This window comes from Barbus barbus (assembly GCF_936440315.1).
Source record: "Barbus barbus genome assembly, chromosome: 26".
NCBI lineage: Eukaryota > Metazoa > Chordata > Actinopteri > Cypriniformes > Cyprinidae > Barbus > Barbus barbus.
In genome coordinates, this window is record NC_136754.1 from 20,499,964 (window position 1) to 20,520,801 (window position 20,838).

General features: G+C 36.0%; 1 protein-coding gene across 2 annotated transcripts in view; it reads left to right on the plus strand.

Annotated features, from left to right (window-relative positions):
* The window catches only part of LOC306846373 (pre-B-cell leukemia transcription factor 1), a 72,401-nt gene extending 54,626 nt beyond the window's left edge, over positions 1-17,775 (plus strand). The window contains exons 3-9 of one of the 2 annotated variants that reach the window (XM_079379706.1): positions 2,746-2,990; positions 3,176-3,366; positions 4,052-4,187; positions 4,345-4,504; positions 7,168-7,277; positions 8,948-9,037; positions 14,966-17,775. In XM_079379706.1, coding sequence (XP_079235832.1) covers positions 2,746-2,990; positions 3,176-3,366; positions 4,052-4,187; positions 4,345-4,504; positions 7,168-7,277; positions 8,948-9,037; positions 14,966-15,058 — 1,025 coding nt within the window. In that variant the 3' untranslated portion in view covers positions 15,059-17,775. The remainder of the gene's footprint in view (positions 1-2,745; positions 2,991-3,175; positions 3,367-4,051; positions 4,188-4,344; positions 4,505-7,167; positions 7,278-8,947; positions 9,038-14,965) is intronic. The other variant, XM_079379707.1, reaches the window with a different exon arrangement.
* Positions 17,776-20,838: the final 3,063 nt, after the last annotated feature.

A 20,838-nucleotide genomic window follows, 5' to 3' on the forward strand; every position in this document is an offset into this window, starting at 1 on the left:
GATCTGCTCCTCAGAAAACTGTTAATGTTTGTCTGCGGGTGGTTGAGTTCAGCTCAGTTCACATCAGCAGCGCATTGGGCACGGACCACTCACACACACACACACACACACACTCTCACACACGCACGCAGGGCCGGCAGCATTACAGCCTAATCGATTGTCATGCCATTACTGAATCAGAATAAATAAAGTGCATTGCGTCGGTTTGGGGTAATTAAGCAACAGCAAAGTGAATTGTATGATTATCCGCATTCATTGTATTTATTTAATATATTTCATGCATTTAATTGTGCACTGGAGGATATGGTTGGAATGAATAAATCATTATTTGCCTCATTAGATTTCCTCTCCAGATGAACGTTGCGCACTTCTGGGCTTGGGTTTCTTTAGTAGATGCCGTACACCAGTCACGTTCCACTGTTGCTGTCTCTTTCTATTATAAAGGCATAAAAGACTTGCTCTTTTTCTCTTGTGTTGTGCTATTGATATACACTTGTGTTTTTTATTCGCTGTGAAATAGCTGGGTGGGCAGACAGTTGAGACGAGCCTGAAATTGGACAGTCAGAGTTTTCTGAAAACAGAGCAATGCTTGAAGTCATCGTCAAAGAGTAGAAGCGAGGAGTTTAGGATTACGGCGGTACGAAAATAATCATTTTGCGAAACACACTTGCGCACAAACGCACACGCACCAAACGACACGCTAAATTAGCAGGATGTTCGCTCTACTGCTAGGAGTCTCTAGAGAAATCTGACCTCACCGGTGTCCCTCAACCCATGCTCTGAACTCTTGACCTCTGGAGGCCTCTGACAGCCCCTGACATTTCAGTGGGAGTGGGCTGATTGGGTTCGGGGTTGTGGTAACAGATTGCAGCACGCTGGTTGCCTCTGGTTACCCTCTGCTGTCATCTTCAGAATGATGTCACAGGAACGTTTGCATTGCGTCTACTGCGGTAGACATTGGTTGTTTTTGCAGGTTTACATATGTAATAAGCCATATGTGTTACAGTTAGGCCTATATCAGCAGCTTTTAACTGGTGGTGGGCTCTTTTATCTGTTCTGTTTGGGTCGGAAAACACAGAGGGAAAAATAGCGCTTAATCCAAAAAATAAAGAAATAAAACTGTAACTAATCATGTAACTATATAGTTGGAATAGCTGAATAAAATGACTCATTAACAATTAAAGCGGGAGTGTTACAGCCTGTATTTACACCGGCTGGTATAGTAATTGCTCTCTTGGTAATCATTTTGATAAATTGTATGCATCTTTGCTAAATACAGATATTAATTTCTTTAAAATAACATCTTTACTGAACCCAGATTTTTGAAATCTAATGTAAATATTTTTTATCGAAAATTTTTATTAGAATAAGAAATATTGATATGTTTGGTCACCACTTGACATGCGCTGTAATTGCAACCAAAACAAATCTTTGCATTATACGGTGAGTATTGGTTTTATTTGTATTCTGTGATCGCTGTGGATCTTCTACAGAAATGTATTGCTGCTTGTTTGTCAAATACTTGGTAAATCTGGATTTGTGTGCTCTTTGTTACTGGTGGAATGGCTGCTGCGGGTGCTGTCTGCCGTCAGTCTGCCTTCACTGAACCGAACAGAAGGAGAGACATCTAGTGGCACACGAAGAAGCCACAGTTTATAATGTTCTAATAACACTGCACAAACAGACAAAACTCCTTTGAGAGTCCTTATATAATCTTCTTTTCCTTCATAGTGTAGTAATAACCAACCCCACACCGAATCTTAAACATCCTCCACAATTTGCATGTTTTTTTCCTGCTAATTTGATAATACTTTCTGCTACCAGTAAGAAAGTAGCACTCTTAGCTCTGTTTATCACATTCTACTAAATCATTTTTACATTTGAATCAGGTGAACAGGAGGTTTGGAATATTTTGAACAGTACATGCATATCAGAGCTGCATTGGAGCTAAACTTTGCAGTAAGGTAGATGTTTAAAGCACCTCTGTAACACAGCCAGTATAAACAGTGATACATGTACAGTCCTAAAATCAAAGAGCAGAGGTTCACGGCATATACACTTAATCTGTATATTAATTTAAGTAGAAAAAAGGAAAGCTTTCCAGAGAACCTGACAGTTGAACGACTATGGAAAATAATCAGCGGATAGTGGGCAAAAATGAAAAAAAGGCATTTCTCTGACATTTCTATATCTTAGTAATTGTTGAGTTTAACGTTTTCAATAATAATTTGATGCTTTTACTCTTTAGTGGGCAAATATCACAAGATCAAGAACTAAAAATGAGCAGATATAATAATTTATACTAAATTATTGTGCAAATCAATGAAATTACTGTTTTATTATCTCATACCCTGCCAAGATCAGTGTATAGTTCCACATTTTTATCACAAAGAAGAGAGCAATTAAAATGAAGGCCATATATTACTTCTCAAGCTCTGTAACGTCTCATAAGGAGACAATGTGATGTTATTATGTTAATTTTATTACAGACATTTACTTTAACTTGACTGTTATAGAGGTCACGCAAATGATAGATATATATGTGCTTCTCATTTTTAAGTGTCATATTGATACATTGCAGTTCTTAGCTTTACTAATATTATAAATATTATTCTGAGTACACATTTAAACAGAAATAATCTACTACATAGTCAAAGACAACATAATATGTCTGAAAAATTTCAGGATTTTCAGTTGAACCTACAAAATTACTCAAGTGTTTATTCTCTCTTCCTTTCTTGACAGTACTCAGTATCCGTGGAGCTCAGGAGGAGGAGCCACCAGATGCTCAACTTATGCGATTGGACAACATGCTGCTAGCCGAGGGTGTGTCCGGACCTGAGAAGGGAGGCGGTTCGGCTGCAGCTGCGGCCGCAGCTGCTGCGGCTGGCGGTGGCGGGTCCGATAACTCGACTGAACACTCAGATTACCGGGCCAAGCTGTCCCAGATCCGTCAGATCTACCATACAGAACTGGAGAAGTATGAGCAGGTGAGAGCACAGTGTTTGGTCTCCAGAAAAGACTCTTAGATCTGACCTATGTAAACTCAAATGTTTTGAAACAAAATGTTGTAGCACACCAAAAAGTCCTCAGGATAGGATATTTGAGCAGCTCCTGTAGTTATGTTTACATGCACAGAGATTGATGCATGTGCCGCCCCTCTGTGCATGTTCAGGCATGTAATGAGTTCACCACCCATGTGATGAACCTGCTGAGGGAGCAGTCTCGCACTCGGCCCATCTCCCCTAAAGAGATCGAGCGCATGGTGGGCATCATCCATCGCAAGTTCAGCTCCATCCAGATGCAGCTCAAACAGAGCACCTGCGAGGCGGTCATGATCCTGCGCTCCCGCTTCCTAGATGCCAGGTCTGTATGTGTATCTAATACTACATCTAATATGTCTCTATCTAATTTCATAGCAAACATGAAGTAAAAAGACAAACTGGTAAAATATCATCAGACCACCAAATGCACCAAAAATTGAACCAAGATGATTTTTTAGCAAAGAGTCCAAATATATACCCTACTGTTCAAAGGTTTGGGGTCTGTGAGATTTTGTGTTTTTGAAAGAAATCTTTTAAAGGCTTCATTTATTTTATCGACAATACAGTAAAAACAGTAATACTGTGAAATATTTTTAACATTTAAAGTAACTATTTATCTTTGATAAATAGAAAATTCAATGAAATGGCATTTATTTGAAATAGAAATAGAAATGTCTTCATTGTCACTGTTTAATGTGTTCTTGCTGAATAAAAGAAAAAAAGCATGGTAGTATATATTATATGTTTGAAACCCAACAACCTTTTTATGAAAAGTTTAGGTTAAAAGGTGTACCAGTTAGTTTGATATTTTAATGGAATTCAATTATATTTTTAAGTGAATGAAATGTCCAAACACTATTTAGAGTCACTGTATTTACACAGCAGGTTCAAATGTGAAAGACTTTATAAACACTGTAGCTTCTGAATCAAGCTGGCTTTGCTTTTTCCCGTTCTCACTCTCTATTCCCATTTTCTCTTGTTCTTTCTGTTCTGTCATTTCCCATTAGACGAAAAAGAAGAAACTTCAATAAACAGGCCACAGAGATCCTGAATGAATACTTCTACTCCCACCTCAGCAACCCGTACCCCAGCGAGGAGGCCAAGGAGGAGCTGGCAAAGAAATGCTCCATTACAATCTCACAGGTGAGACACACCAACCTATACCCCACACAGAGATGTAGAATATATATGAATGCTTAGAGATTTGTGGTCCAAAGACGCTAAACAGCTCTCAGATAACCTTGAAGTTGAAATGAATTTATGTTCTTTCTGATTTATTCATTAACACTTGTCTTCTCAGGTATCCAACTGGTTTGGAAACAAGAGGATCAGATACAAGAAAAATATTGGAAAATTCCAAGAAGAAGCCAACATGTACGCTGCCAAAACCGCCGCGACCGCAACCAATGTCTCCACCCATGGCAGCCAAGCCAACTCGCCTTCCACACCAAATTCAGCCGGTGAGTATTGCAATAAATCAACACACAAACAACAGATGTGTTTGTTTTTCACTGGTCTTCAGTAAGTTTTAGAATATAGCCCTGCTAGTGGCGCAGAAACAGCAAATTTGGCAAAATAAGTACTTCGCCATGGTAATGTTTTGAAAATTCAACAATTGCCTGCCTTTAATGTCCTCCCTTTACTGTAGCATTCCCATAATACCTCTCTTTATGACATACAAAACCGCCTCTTCTTTATCTACATCAGCAGCTTGGCCTGCAGCATAGCTCATATAAGACTTTCTCTTTCCACAACCAATAATTCAGCTTGTACTCACCAATACTCTGCTTTTATTTAATATTGACTTAATAGTTGTTTTGCTCAAATTATATTTTGTTTTATCTGGTGTGAACACACCTAAGCTATTAGCCTGCTCGGTCGCTGTTGTCTGGTTGACCTCCTGAATGTCATTATGATGAGATGGTCAAGCCTTTTGTCATATAGCCTTGAAGTGATTAGAGGTCCATGTACATTTGATTAGTGCCCTGCAGCTTTTAAAGCGGAAATTAAGTTAAGCCCTGCTCTCTCTTAAACATCTAGGGAGTTCTCCTCCATTAAAAGACAAATAGCATTCTTTGATTCCTTCTGTGACTCAATTAGCACATCCTGAATGACTTGGCTGTGGCAGAGTAACCGTACTGTCCATCTTAGATGTCACTGTAGAATTAATAAAAGTCTGTTTTGGTTCTTCTTCACCCATTGTTATCCCTGAAACACTTTAATAGCTATTGTAGTTTTTTTAGTGATAGGCTAAAGGTGCAGTGACATTAGGTGAAGGTTTGTGGGCCAAATTGTCAATAATGTAGCAATGTATGAAGCACAGCTCACATAGAAGTCACTTCCAAACCAAGCAGCTTTCTGTGTTACCAACCCGATGCAAAATCTGTATAGGGAATTTTTTCGCCCTCACGCTAAATTCAAGAACACATTAATTCCTATCGAACTGACAAGGTTTTACTTGCACAAAATTAGCTGAAAAACTAAATGTTGCTGCATCTTAAGACTTCATATGTATGTTTGTGGCATTTAACTACAATAAAACTCTCCCCGCTGAAACAAAACAGCTTAAACTTGCCTAGGGCAGTTAGCTAGTCATCCAGCCTTGCCAAGATGTTCAGGCCGGTCTGTTTTGATGGTTTTAGAGGGATTTGGGAACTGGCCAACCAGCTAAAGACCAGCATGTCCAGACTGAAAAAAAAACAGCTTTGAAGAGTAAATAACCTTTGGCAGGTCAGCAGGGCTGTTCCTAAACCTATTGAACTGCCTTGCTGTCTAATTCTAACTGAAAAGGAACCTGAAAAATTACTGATTTATTATACTCTCTAGCATTAAAAAAAGTATAGTGCTTCTCATGTGAGGCGCACTGGAGACTAGAATGGAAAATATATTTAGTTCTGGGTATTATATCAGTACTGGTGCTGTCAAACGATTAATCGTGATTAATCGCATCCAAAATAAAAGTTTTTGTTTACATAATACTGTATATGCATGTGTACTGTGCACATGTATTATGTATATACACACACACATGCATGTATATATTTAAGAAAAATTAAATTTTTATATATTAAATGTATTTATTTATAATATAAATGATATGAATATAAATATAGACATGCAAATACATGTAAATATTTTCAAAATATATACTGTGTGTGTGTGTATTTATATATGCATATTAAATATACACAGAACACACACATATATTATATAAAAAAAAACTTTTATTTTGAATGTGATTAATCGCAATTAATCGTTTGGCAGCACCAATCAATACATAATATTTATTGAAAAAAAAATCTACAATTTCGATAATAAACTTTTGAGTATTTTTTTATATTTAGCCTGTATTTAGATGTTCAGATGTGTGTCGAAACTCAATCTGCCAAAATAAAAGTTTGGTTTAACTTGAAGAAATTGTGACAGTAATATATTACTAGTCTAGAGTAAAATGTACTTTTCCAAGTAATTATAATAATATTTTTTAAGGAATATCATACAACCATACAAATATATTTTTCATCCATGTTTTATCTCACAGTACACAAAGTTTGTTGTCCAGCACTTTCTTTGACAAAAATAAAAATGCAATGTTTTTTTGTAAATGATTTGGCCCTCAATTAAGTTAAGTTTACTTGTAAACAATCAAATGATATTTGCATTCTGATAAACATGTGGAATGCATGTATTTCCCCATTAATGGTTTGAAATTAATATTGTGATTAAAAAATAACATCAAATGATATTGAAAAAAGATATTTCTGGCCTTATCGCCTAGTCTAGAAATTGATTCCAATAGATTTTGGCATTGGCATGTTGCTAAGCTAACAGTGCAGTCCTATAATAGGCATAAATATCCCTAGCAAACAGAAATATTAGATACTTTTGCATTGAATGAACTATAAATATATTAAATATAATTTCTCTCAGCTCATTCTAACCTTGGATTTAGGATTTGGAACTCGGTATCGAGCTTGTGTGGTTTTCAGCACATAACCTCACTTACAGTACCAGCTCTGCACTACTAACCCTCCTTACTTCAATCTTACTGTTGCATGACTATTTCTTGTCTTTATCTATCCTTGTCTTTCTCTCTCTTTCTCTCGGCCTCTCTTCCTCTTAGGTTCTGCTGGCTCTTTTAACATGAACTCCGGGGACTTGTTCATGAGTGTGCAGTCTCTGAATGGGGACTCATACCAGGGGGCCCAAGTGGGGGCCAACATTCAGTCACAGGTAGGGAGTACTACTAAGAGAGAGGGCAGATGACCGGAACTAATTTCATTCAGTTAAACCTAATCACACATTGGGCTGTCATAATGGTGGCCCCGATTACCCCGCTCACAAAATCACATCTGGGTAGCTGCAGTTCACACAGTCGGCCAGGATCCATTAGTAATCCAATTATTTTTTCTGCTTCTATTTATTGAATTTCTAAGAAAGGATTCTTAGAATTGTGCTGCTGCCTTTTTACGGGGTACTTTCGTCAACTGAGCTTTGATTTTCGCTGAACCCCCTTTACCAGCAAGCACATGCTATTCTGCTTTGTTCTTGTGATTGCCCATATTTTCATAGGAACTTTCCCCGTTAGTACTGAATGGCATTGCTATGTCATAACTGATCAAATAGTCATCATCTTGTTATATATCCTTGTCACAACAAAGTTCATCTCTCATCGCCAGCCTGCTCATCATAGTGTCCGGCGCATGTACATTTCTGTTCAGTCGTTGCTGACATGACGGGCCTCCTGACCTTGAGGACGGACTGGGGTTACAGTTTGCCTCCAGCAGTTGTACACTGCTCCGTGGCCATTGTCAACTTCCAAATGAATAGTCCATCAAAGACAGCCTTGGAAACAATACAGCTCTTGTCAGCGGGTTTGTGTATCTGTCATGCTGTCACATCCGCCACCGTGGCAGCCTGACCTTGCCCGGCACACTAGCATCCAAACACAGGGTGCTTCAGTTTGTCCCCTTTTGACGTTCGGAATGTTTTCCTCCCATAATGAAGTAACTTCTCCAAAGGCTTGGGGTGCTTCATGAATATTCAGTGCTGGAATCCCAGAGGAAATCTTCTGAAATTAGTTCATGTGGTGCAAGAATTACATGTGGTTTTTTTCTCTCTCGTGTATTACGAACGTGCTGGGTAACAAAATATTTAAAATCTTTTATAAAATGCAAGTATCGGCTCTGTAGTGCAATGGATAGCATATAAAATGCATGTAATCTAATATGCATGCATATATTTAAATGTAATTTTATTAGTGCTGTCAAAGGATTAATCGCAATTAATCACATCCAAAATAAAAGTTTTTGTTTACATAATATGTGTGTGCACTGTGTATATTTATTATGCATATATAAACACACTTATACAGTATATACTTTGAAAATACTTGTATATATTTATATAATTTATATTATATCAAAATATATTTAATATACAAATATATCATATTTTTCTTAAAAATATACATGCATGTGTGTGTATTTCAATATACATAATAAATATACACAGCACACACATATATTCTGTAAACAAAAACTTGAATGCAATTAATAGTTTGACAGCACTAAATTTTATTTATGTTATTCTGCTTTATTGTAAATAACTGTATTATAATTTGTATATTTGTGGTTTGTTTATTTTATGACATTTAATTATATAAATCCACTCCAATAATTACACTGTAAATGTTGATTTATTTTTTCATATCAATTCAGAAACAAATGACGTTCTTTGTTTGATATCTGCAGCACAAACATTTCATTAAACATTTGATGACCTTTTTAGTTGCCAATATCCTTTTGATATCTGGGTGACCTTTTCTCAGAACAAACGTCTTTGTTTTGTATCTGTATTGTCTGACCCTGTCTTTTGTTTGTGTTGTGTTCTTCTGTCTGCAGGTGGATACTCTTCGCCATGTTATCAGTCAGACAGGCGGATACAGTGAAAGCCTTGCTGCCAGTCAGATATACAGTCCACAGGGCATCAATGTGAGTCCAAACTTAGATTCTTCACTCTTTGACTTTTGCTCTTGTACCCGATTCTCAAGACCAATGTCATTAGCATGATATTTAAAAGTTTGGGGTTGGTAAGATTTTTTTTAAATGTTTTTTGAAGGTAGTCTGCATTTATTTGATCATAAATACAGTACAAGAGTAATATTGTGGAATGTAATTACAACTTAAATCTGCAGTCCGTAACTTTTTTTGGTTAAAAATGATCCAAAATCAATATTTGAGCAAGTGCATAACCAGCTAGTGTTCAAAACTACCGCCTTACTTTAGCTCGATTCACAACGATTAGCTTATAATAATGTTTTCTAATTTGAGTGGTACAGGTAGGTTTTCGTGGGAAATTCGAGCATGGCACTGTGTCATTACGTCACGTCTGTAAACATAAAGAAGTTGTCCCGAATACATTTACATGTTTATGTACTTAATAAAAATACCCTGCAATTGTAATCTTGGCATACTAAACTGGTATACTTAAAGTCTGCTTAATTGGAGCAACTAATTTTGTGCTTAATGCACTTTCATTGTGCGGAAGTAGTGCTGAAATCCAACTAAAGATATTCTGAAGTATATTTGATTGTGCTAAAGCAGAACTATTGCAAGAATACGAAATTTCTTGCATTTAAAGACCAGTATTATTCAAAAATCATACAATCCTCATCAGTTGTGACATTAAAACACATTTCATGTTCCATGAAGATATTTTGTAAATTTCCTACTGTAAATATATCAAAACTAAATTTTTCATTAGTAATATGCATTGCTAAGAACTTTATTTGGACAACTTTAAAGACTTTAAAGGCACCTTCAAATTCCCGATTTTCAAATAGTTGTATCTCGGCTAGATATTGTCCTATCCTAACAAACTATGCATCAATTGAAAGCTTATTTATTCAACTTTCAGATGATGTATAAATCTCAATTTTGAAAAATTGACCCTTATGACTGGTTTTGTGGTCCAGCGTCACATTTTAAGTTTAATATTTAGAAATGTGCATTGTGCACAGGTAGTACTGCAATAAAGTTGAATTATAATTGTTATACACTATATTGCCAAAAGTATTGGGTCACCCCCTTCTAATGAACATGTTTAACTACTTTAGTAATTTCTATGAGTACAAATCTTAATGTTAAAACATATAATGATATTCTAGGGAATTGTGTGCTTCTAATTTTATAGCAACAGTTTGGACAGGACCCTTTTCTATTCTAGCATGACAGTGAATCTGTGTATAAGGCACGGTTCAAAAAGACATGATTGATTCAGTCAGTGTGAAAGAACTTGACTGGTCTGCAGAAAGCCAAGTTTAGAATAGAAAAGGGTCCTGTCCAAACTTTTGCTATAAAATTTGAAGCACACAATTTGAAGCAAAAAAAAACTCAGTAAACACATTATTAATTAAAATCAAACTATGTACAGTATAGTATGATTTATTAATTTTTTTATTGAGCTCGACGGTTTTGGAAAAAAAATAATGTCGATATAAAGTGGTTGCATATTGACATGAAAAAAAATATTTAAGAACGTATATTATAGCAGTAAATTTAAACTGGAGAAAGTTTTGAAGCGCTATATGTGCTTGATTGGTAAGGGACCGTCTGACAATTCCACCGACTGGGTTAAAACGTCTGATGTATTTTTTATTAAAATTACTTTAAAAATAACACATTGTCATACTGTAAAGCTTGTATTACATATATAGTGATTTACAGTGAGGTGTGTTTTTTTCCAATACATCCCTTGTACACAATTATTTAAATAATAAATGTAGCCTAAGTCCAATTTTTCATGTAAAATTCTTGTGTACTGTACGTACAGTAAGGGAAATATTAGAAGTATTGTCTAAGGCGAGATATTGTCTAAATATATTCCAATATATTCAGTCAGTTTGCCTACTAGGAAAATCTCCAGATGCCAGGACATTTTAAAACGCTGTGGCTTATTGCATTAAAACAGTGTTTTTAAAATACCAAACGCAATAAACACGTTATTAATAAACCATGCTATACTGTACATAGTTTGATTTTATTAATAATGTGTATATGGGCGTCGGAACCATTGTATGTGGGTGGGACAGGACCCACCCACTTTTGAAGACCAATGCTATTGGCCCCACCCACTTTTACCATCTCTAATTCAGCGAATATCTGTGCACTTTTCAGAGCCGTCAGTCAAATCCATTCCATACGACATGAAGAATGCCCTAATAAATTAAACTTCCTTTAGCTACAGCCTTGAATTCCACACTGCTGCTTCCTCAATTCTATTGCAGTTGCACCAAAGTCGGACGCAAACTCGGGTCTCTCGCGTCAAAAACACTGTGGTACACGCTTTATTTCTTACGCCACTGGAAATACAGAGATATAGCCATCTTTTGTCATATTGTGACGTTAGTGGTCAGAAGTAAATAACCCGTGCCAACAAGGCGGCCTATTTGCACTTTGTGTAAATAGACACTGCGTTAATTAAAAGGTACCAGACTACAGAAAATATACTCCAGTATTTTTTTTTTCTGGGGGAGGACCCACCCACATTTATTTTGCTTCAGACGCCCATAAATGATGCATTAAGCCAGGTTAAGCGTATTCCTTATGGGAGGAAAACGCTTTACGAGTAATTAAACGCGTTACGTTCTTATTCTGGACTCATCTGCTTGTCTATACATCGTATGCTTTATTAATAATGTGTTTATTGAGTTTGGTCTGTTAAAAACACTGTTTTAATGCATTAAGCCACGTTAAGCATTTTCAAATGTGCCTCTGCTTCCTTTTACACTGAAATGTTCACGCACATCCACATATGAAATCACTCGCATATACATATATACACAACTAAAGCATGCGTCTTTCTTATCAGAATTGTATACGTTTGTGAATTTTATTTTGTATGTTCGCGCGAGTGTTTTATGGGTGTGTGCATGGATCAAGTTTATATGTATATGCGAGTAGGTATAGGTGTGTATGCATGCAGTGAGTTTATATATATGTGCGTGTGTTGTTGTGGGTATATGTGCATGGATCGTGTTTATATGTATTAGCGAGTGTCTATAGGTTTATGCATGCGTCAAGTTTATATGTATACGCAAGTTATTCACAAGTGTATATGCATTCATTACTAACATAATATGTATTGGTATGGATTTCATATTAGTGTGAACGTGTATTTCATATATATATTTTGAACATCCAATAGTATACATGTATATGTGAGTAATTTATAGGATGGAACAGATATGTGTGTGTACAAACATGTGTATATGTGACCCTGGACCACAAATAAGTCATAAGTCAATTTTTCGAAATTGAGATTTATACATCATCTGAAAGCTGAATAAATAAGTTTTCCATCGATGTATGGTTTGTTAGGATCAGACAATATTTGGCCAAGATACAACTATTTGAAAAACTGGAATCTGAGGGTGCAAAAAAATCTAAATACTGGGAAAATTGCCTTTAAAGTTGTCCAAATTAAGTTCTTAGCAATGCATATTACTAATCAAAAATTAAGTTTTAATATATTTACGGTAGGAAATTTACAAAATATCTTCATGGAACATGATCTTTACTTAATATCCTAATGATTTTTGGCATAAAAGGAAAAATGATCATTTTGACCCAAACAATGTATTTTTGGCTATTGCTACAAATATACCCCAGCGACTTAAGACTGGTTTTGTGTTCCAGGGTCACATATACAGTACACATATACAGTACACACACACACACACACACACACATATATACATACATACATATATATATATTTGTGTGTGTGTGTGTACTGTATATGTGTACTGGATATATACAGTTATACTCACCCCAATCTAGTGGTGCCAGCTGCAATATGCACACTTGCAACAGTCACCAAGGCGACAGAAAATGTGACTGCTGATCAGTGTTAGCGTTACCATGGCTCCTTCAGCCACATAAACACCAACAACATCAAAGAAGCCCAGACGCAGGTGTATTTAGGCCATCAAACTCATTCAGAGCCTGAGATGGTGTCCTCCACCACAGCTCTGAGCACACATTAAAAGAATTGTGTTAACCAGAGCAGACGAGCAGCTCCAACCATCAGTTTTGTACTGGGGGAGTGTTTAAAAGAGAGGGAGAGGGAGAAAGGGAACACAAACGGCAGAGGCCAGCATGTAAAATCCACAGCGACAAGCCGTGTCGCCAGCAGAGGAAATTGATCAGACAGTCTCAAGGGAGGGCTGAGTAGAGATTTGGGACAGCAATCCAAGTGTATTGGTCATATCATACATCTGCCACCTTAACAGCACTGACAGGGAGCCAGCAAAGTGTGAGGAGGAAAAAAAGACAAACACACTAACACGGTCTCTCTAAATAGCCGCTCTGAAGCAGAGCCGAATGTGTCCTGTGGAAGTGGCCCAGCGCTTCTGTGCCACCTATGGCTGATGGAGAGCATGTTTTTGTCAGGACAGCTTATAGTGATGTAAATTAATCTTTGAGGTCATTAGAATAAAATATTCAATATTCAATCAAATTCATTATTCAATTCAATAAAGTCTCAAAAGACATATTATCTGAAAAAAAAAACATTTAATTCACATCAGTTTTTAAATGTAAACAGTTCTGAATAAAAATCTCAATAGACATTTCATCTGAAAATTTCCTTTATTCACATATATTTTTAAATGTAAATTTCTGAATTAAAATCTACGAAGACTTTTTATTAAAAAAACACAGATTTTGAATGCAAATATGTCTGAATTAATGTTGAATTGTTGTGAATTAAATAAGTCTAAATAAAGATCAGAAAATATATATTATCTGAACTCTTCTTATTATTCACAAAGATTTTTTTTTTTACATTCACATAAATCCTAAATATAAAAATTTCAACATTATATAGTTTAGCTGAATTTTTGTTTTATTCACATATATTTTGAATTTAATCACTATCTTCAAACGTTGTCACTTAAAAATCTTTAATTTTTAATTATTATATTTAATTATTTTTCATTGACATACTCTTGCTGTCATTTCTAATAAATAAATCTCAAAAATCTTTGATTTCAACTGATTTCATGTTCGTATCAAGAATTCAATCACCAATATTTTATGGCTGAACACCTGTAACCATAAATAACAAAGAAGAAAGCGGCAGCCCAAACATTTGCATCATAACGCCGTGATAATGCAGCCAGAGAAAGTGTCTCAATCTTCCAACAAATTCACTGTCTTAAATAACATGATGTTTTTCCTTCTCCACCCAGATAAGTTATTCGTCTTTTTTTCGGCTGTGGATAATGACGGCCTGAGACATAAAGCATTTATGTGGGGGAGCTTTCCTCTCGCCCATGCGCTGTAATTACGCCTTTGAAATAGACATGGGGTGTCACCAAAGCTGAAGATTTGAAAAGTTTTTTTCTCTCCTCGCTCTGCTCTTTCTTTTTTGATTACAGACTGCTTCTATCTAAAATAACAGGCTGGGAAAATAAGAGGCTGCCAAAGCCCATTTCTAGTCATTTTTCTGATGGCATGGAAATTGCTATTAATGCCTCAAATGCTCTTTAGGCAACCTGTCTCCCGGACATGAAATGGCCTCCATTTTAGGTGCCCATTATACTTTCATTCATTTAGCCTATGTGATAATTTGCAATAATTGATTCCTCCATCATCTGTCTTTTGAAAATCATGTTCTGGAAATGACTCGCTATGACTCGTAATATGCAGCATAATGTCGTTCCTTTTTACTGCCTCACTTTGTGACTCACTTCTTGCAAAAGCGTGTTTATAGTGAGGAAATTCATCATGGTTGCTCTCGTTTAGATTTCACGACAGGGTTTGTAGCCGGTCGCCTGCATCTTTGCATTCAGATGAGTGTTGAAATGCGCACTTTATAATATTGTCTTTCATTTTTATTTTTTTTCTCACAAAAAGGCGAACGGTGGCTGGCCAGATGCCCCGACACCCTCCTCAGTGACCTCACCCACGGAAGGACCCGGGAGCGTCCATTCTGACACCTCCAACTGATCAGCACCATCCATCCTCACAGCACGTGGATCTTCAGACTAAGCCGGATCCACCCTCCTCAGATTTGGATTAACATCCTACATGGTCATACACAATCACGCCATCCTACCATGGAACATTTGGGATACTTTACAAGATTTTAGAAAACAATTATGAATTAAAAAATTTAAAAAAAGATGTGTTTGTACAGTTTTCACAGTGTATTTTAGGTGGCACAGGGCGACTAACAAAAACCTGTGACTGTTTCAGTCTTATGAGGCAATTGTTAATGATGGAATAACCAGATGTTGTGTTTCAATTTAAATGCTTCATTCTACCTCTCAGCAAAATGAAAAAAAAAAAACATGAAAGAACAGTCCTTGTTTTCTAAAAAAAAAGAAAAAAAAATTTGAACACTTGATATAATTCTTGAGAGGAAGCTCTCCTTATCGGTACGGTCAATTATTATTGCCTCTTTTGTTCGTTCATAGTGATATATTGACTATTACTGTTTCTCCTTTATCATTTTTCAAAAGATCAGTTCAGCTACATTCAAGTATTTCCTTTGCCCGATAAAACCCATTTTTCTTAACTAGGATGTGTGGAGGTCAATCATACCATTTCAAAGCTGATTATCATATTTTCCCCATACAGGCCATCAAAAGCTGTCCATTAGATAAAGGAACATGCTTGCGTTTATCATAGAGAGCAGTCCAAACAACTCTGTTGTCGTAGATTTCATTTGGAGTCATTTCCTCACTCTGTTTGTTTTTGAGGACACTGTCTGCGAGTCGATGAAAATGTAACTGATTCCGGAAATGGCGGAAGCATCAAGTCATTACGGTCTGTAATGATATTTCCTCCCCGCTTTCACTTCAGATTGCTATCAAACACTCCCTTATTCCCTTTCTCCCTTAAGTGAAGGAATTTGACATAAAGAGCAATATATTTGTTTGGTTTATACAGACGGATGCCCTTTACTACCCCAAATCCTTAAAAACAAGCAGTAATGCTTTTTATTGTTTTGAATTGAATTAGTTTTACCATCGTCCCTTTTTAAAAATTGTATTCCTTATTATCTTATGTTCACCCGCGAAAACCTTGAGGGTTTCATCAAAAGGCCATGCCTTAGCAAATGCGAACCTGACATCTTGTTTTTTCTGTAATTTCAACTGTGAGTGTACAGTTTTAGAAACAAGCAATGTACTTTACAGCTGAGTGTTGCTGGTAACCAAAATCCTTTGTGTAAATGCTGTAAAAGAATATGAAATATCATGCTCATAGCTGTTCAAACATAATGAGCTTTTTCTCAGTTTTCTGTAGCATTTGTAAGGACGTACAACACACAAGCGTGTCCCTGCCAGAAAGCCAATTGGTATTGCTGATGCCACTGTTTCCATTGTGAAATCATGACGGATGCAGCTCTTCTTCCTAATTGAAAATATTATCTTGAAAAATCCAATAGTTAACTAATTTTTGTTGAAAATATATCCCTGTCTGTCAGGGCTCCGGGTAATGAAGTTTGTTTAGCAGTACATTGAATCAGAATCCATTTAAATGGGGAAGTCATTAAGTTAATAAGATTTGGACATTTCGACGGTCACTCTTAGCTGCGTTTATGCAGGTAAAGCGTCATACAAGCGCTTAATCTTTATGGACCCTTTGCCCTGAACCCAGAAATCCAATTCAACGGCTTTCGAACACTGACTTGGGATGATCGCTAAGTCGATCGCTAATATGACTTTAGTGTCTAATATCATATTATCCCCTATTAATTTGTGCTCTCTGACACGTTCTACCAAAAACATCTTTTTGAACAATTGCCAAAAAGGAAGACGCTCTGCCTCTTTAATGGATTTTGGGGGGAAATGTTTGGGAATGTTCATCGCTATTCACTGTCAAAACCAAAAATGTAAAAACTGAAAGTAGCTTATGTATGTATAACAAACAGAAATATGTCACAGATATTTCATTGCCTTTGCCTTCAATAATGGCTTTGAAAATTCGTTTTCTCTCTTTCTTCAATGTTTCTTGTTTTTTTTGCTTTTGTTTAGCTCTCATTATCAAGACATTCTGAAACACCAGTTAATATTTTTTGTAATAGTTTGAAGATGATCATGCTAATCCATATGAAAATACAAACATACGTCATCTGTTATTTGAATGACATACGTTTATGAACACACTCTAGTTTGCTGATGGTTGCCATTGTGAAAATGTATATATATTTTGTGAAATAGACTTGACCGCACCTGTTATAAATGCATTATTAGACTTCACGATTATGTACCATATGAAGCATTGAAGTCCAGACTATTGTGTTTGGGTTCCCCCCACAATTCCCACAAACTTTGTCTCAAAATTGACATGATTATCATCAATAAATGTTGTATTGCTCACTGAACAGTATTGATACACATCAGTATGTATTTTGTGAGATTCTGTTTTGTTATTATTTTTTATAAAGGTTTTACAGGGTTTAATGCTTTTCTTGTTCTTCAGTTCATGTTTAGGGACCATTTTAGTAATACGGTAAAGGAATTATGGATACACATCTATAAAGGGCACGTGTAATTTGGCATTAGATAACTCAGTCCATGACTTAGATTTTGCACACTTCTGGTCCAAAATCACGATATTTCTTAGCCTGAGATTTTAAAGTCAGCCCTTAACAAATGATCTCATTTTACTTTGTTGCATGTGTTTCGCTTACAATAAAATACTGCAGTGTTTTGAGTAAATCCTGATGTATTTATTCCACGATTTTACTTTGTCTGCAAATATACAATACCGTTTAAATGTTTGAGGTTGGTAAGATTGTGAAATATTAATATAATTTAAAATAGCCTGTTTTCTGTGTTTGTTTATACTTGGGTTTAGGAGATGGAGTCACAGTGAGAGTCACAAATGCAGTCAAATAAATATTATTTGTAAATTATTGTATAACAGTCATCTATCTGCTTATGTGTCTCCTAAGCAAGTGTTTTAGTAACAATAAATATGAATTGTTGTGCATAAGGTTAAATTATAATTTTAGTAATCATAAAACAAATCAAGAAATAATTTTTATTTATTTGACAAAAAATCATATATTATTATATTAATATATTATTATACCAGTGTTATACATTTTATAATCATTTTATAATTTATACATTTTTTATATAAAACTTTTTGTAATTTCTCCAATCACAAATTTATCATCATTTTTGAAACATTTCAATTTGTGTATAACTTAAACCATTCAAAAGTTTGGGGTCAGTAGTTTTTTTTTTTTCATGAAATAAATATTTTTATTCAGAAAGAACTAAAAGTGTCAGTAATAGCATTTATGATCTTACGAAACATTTCTATTCTAAACAAATGCTGTTCTTTTAAACTTTATATTCATCAAAAAAAAAAACTGAAATGCATCTTGGTTTCCACAAAAATAATAAACCGTACAAAGCAGTAATACTGTTTTATAAATAATAATAATAATAAAACATTCTTGAACATCAAATTAGCATTTTAAAATGGTTTCTGAATGATCATGTGACATTAAGGAATGCAGTACTGGCTTGCTCAGTTGGGAACACTTAATTTCTAGCAATTATCATCGATTTGATTGCACGGATACTATTTAAACTAAACTGAGCTAGACAATGACATCACTGAATTCAATAATGAAATGCCTTTAACTGAAAATTGTGTGTTTAATCTTATTATTATACATTACTGACACTCTATCCTCCAGTTTGATACTGTTAAGTGCTTTGACACAATCTGTATTGTTAAAAGCGCTATATAAATAAAGGTCACTTGACTTGACTTGACTACTGCTGAAAATTCAGCTTTACCATCAACCCATCCTGGGCTGAAAATCTAAGGGCTGTGATATTAGTTACACAGACCTTCCTGAATGTCATCGTGTTCTTGCTCTGAGTTCTGTCATTCCCTCATGCCTAAGAGTGAAAGTGGGCCAAGGTCAGGCCTAGACTTCACAGGTCTGTCGCAGGGTCTCATGCCTCTGGACTCTTAACAGCTTTAAGCTACTCAGCCTCAGGATTACTGGCAGTTTGTTTTATATATACATATTCTGGCAGCCATTTCTCACTGCCTTCCATGAGGGGGGCTGAGGGGTGTGAGGGGGATGAGGGTTTTAACATGTCTCCCACCTCCACAGGCCCATACTGACCCAGACTCCCACCTCCAAATCTTTCACCCTAAACATCCTGAATCCCGCTCATCCACATCTTCCACTTGTCAACACATGAGAGAGAGATGTGAACGCTAACAGAAATGAAATGTGAAATTGTCCTCTGTAATGTCAGGTCTTATTTTGCTTCCACATGGGAGAATATTGTTGCTGAAAAAAGCCGCAGAATCTCTAGATCACATAGAGGAGATTTACACAGATGTTGATTAAAATACTGATTATAATTAATACAACACTGTGAGAAATGTTTTAAGCTAGTTATGTTTATCTTTTGCTGCAGTGTGTTGGTAGGAAGTATCAGTTTACATTTTAAGACATTCCTTTTGCTATTAATTGTAATAATCCAATGAGTGAGATTTTTGTATGTGCATGAGTCTGACAACAGCCAGTGCTCCACACCATCCATCTGGAATTACATGAAGAATCAGAAAAAAATGAGACCGATTAAATCCAGAAGAACTGTGGGACTATCTCCAAGACATCTGAAGAAACCTTCCCTACAAAGCTGTAGGGGGGAGAAAAACGCGAAGGGCACTATTTATTTGATCAAGTTAACAGAAGTTTCTTCAAACGTTGTGAAGACGTTGCAAAAGGAATGTTTGGAAATGTGTATTTATATATAATAATTAATAAATTCCAATCAACAGGAGATATTTTGAATCTGTCTAAGAGGATGTGTGACTATATTGTCTTAAATGAAGGCAAGAAGAATAGTTTGAGTGGCCAAAGACTCTCCAAGGATCACACCTTGAGAATTCCAGAGTACAGTCCAGTCTCGGGGTCAGTAAGCCTAAAAAAATGATCAAAGAGCACCTACATCACCACACATATAGGGAGGTTTTTTTTGTTGTTTTTTTATTCTCTGCTCTCATCCAAAAACAAACACAGCATCTTCAAACAGGACTGGCTTCAATGGTCAGACGAAACTAAAAAAATAGCTTTTTGGCAACAAACACTCAAGATGGGTTTGGTGGACTCAGGGATAAAAAGTGTCCCAATAACAATTAAATATATTGCTGTATCTTCAATGTTGTGGGTATATTTTTCTGCCAGAAGTCATGGACATCTTGTTGAGATACATGGCATCATGGATTATATCAAATACCAACAGAAAAAAAACTCTCCCTGCTAGAAATCTTATAACTGTCCATGTTTGGATGTTCCAACTAACACAGTCTCATCCCAACTCGTCACATATTGACGCTTGGTTTTTGCGTCGCTTTTTGACGCTCAAGGTACCCCTTTCGCGTCACTTTTCGACGTGAAGGGAAGGTAATTTTTTTAAATAGGAAACACTTAGCGTATATTAATCATTTTTAAATAAATTATGCCAGTACTTGCATCTGCCTCCTATATCTTGCGTTTTCTTCACAGATGGTAGGTTTAGGGGCAGGGGTTGGGTAAGTCACTATTTTGACTGTTTACATTCAAAAATCACACCTCTACATATATGCAATAATGGCAACCTTATTATGACGATAAAATTCCCAATAACGCGTTAGCATATCGACGCCGAAAAATTACGCTTCCCTTCACGTCGAAAAGTGACGCTAAAGGGGTTCCTTGAGCGCCAAAAAGCGACGCCAAAACCAAAGTGTCAATA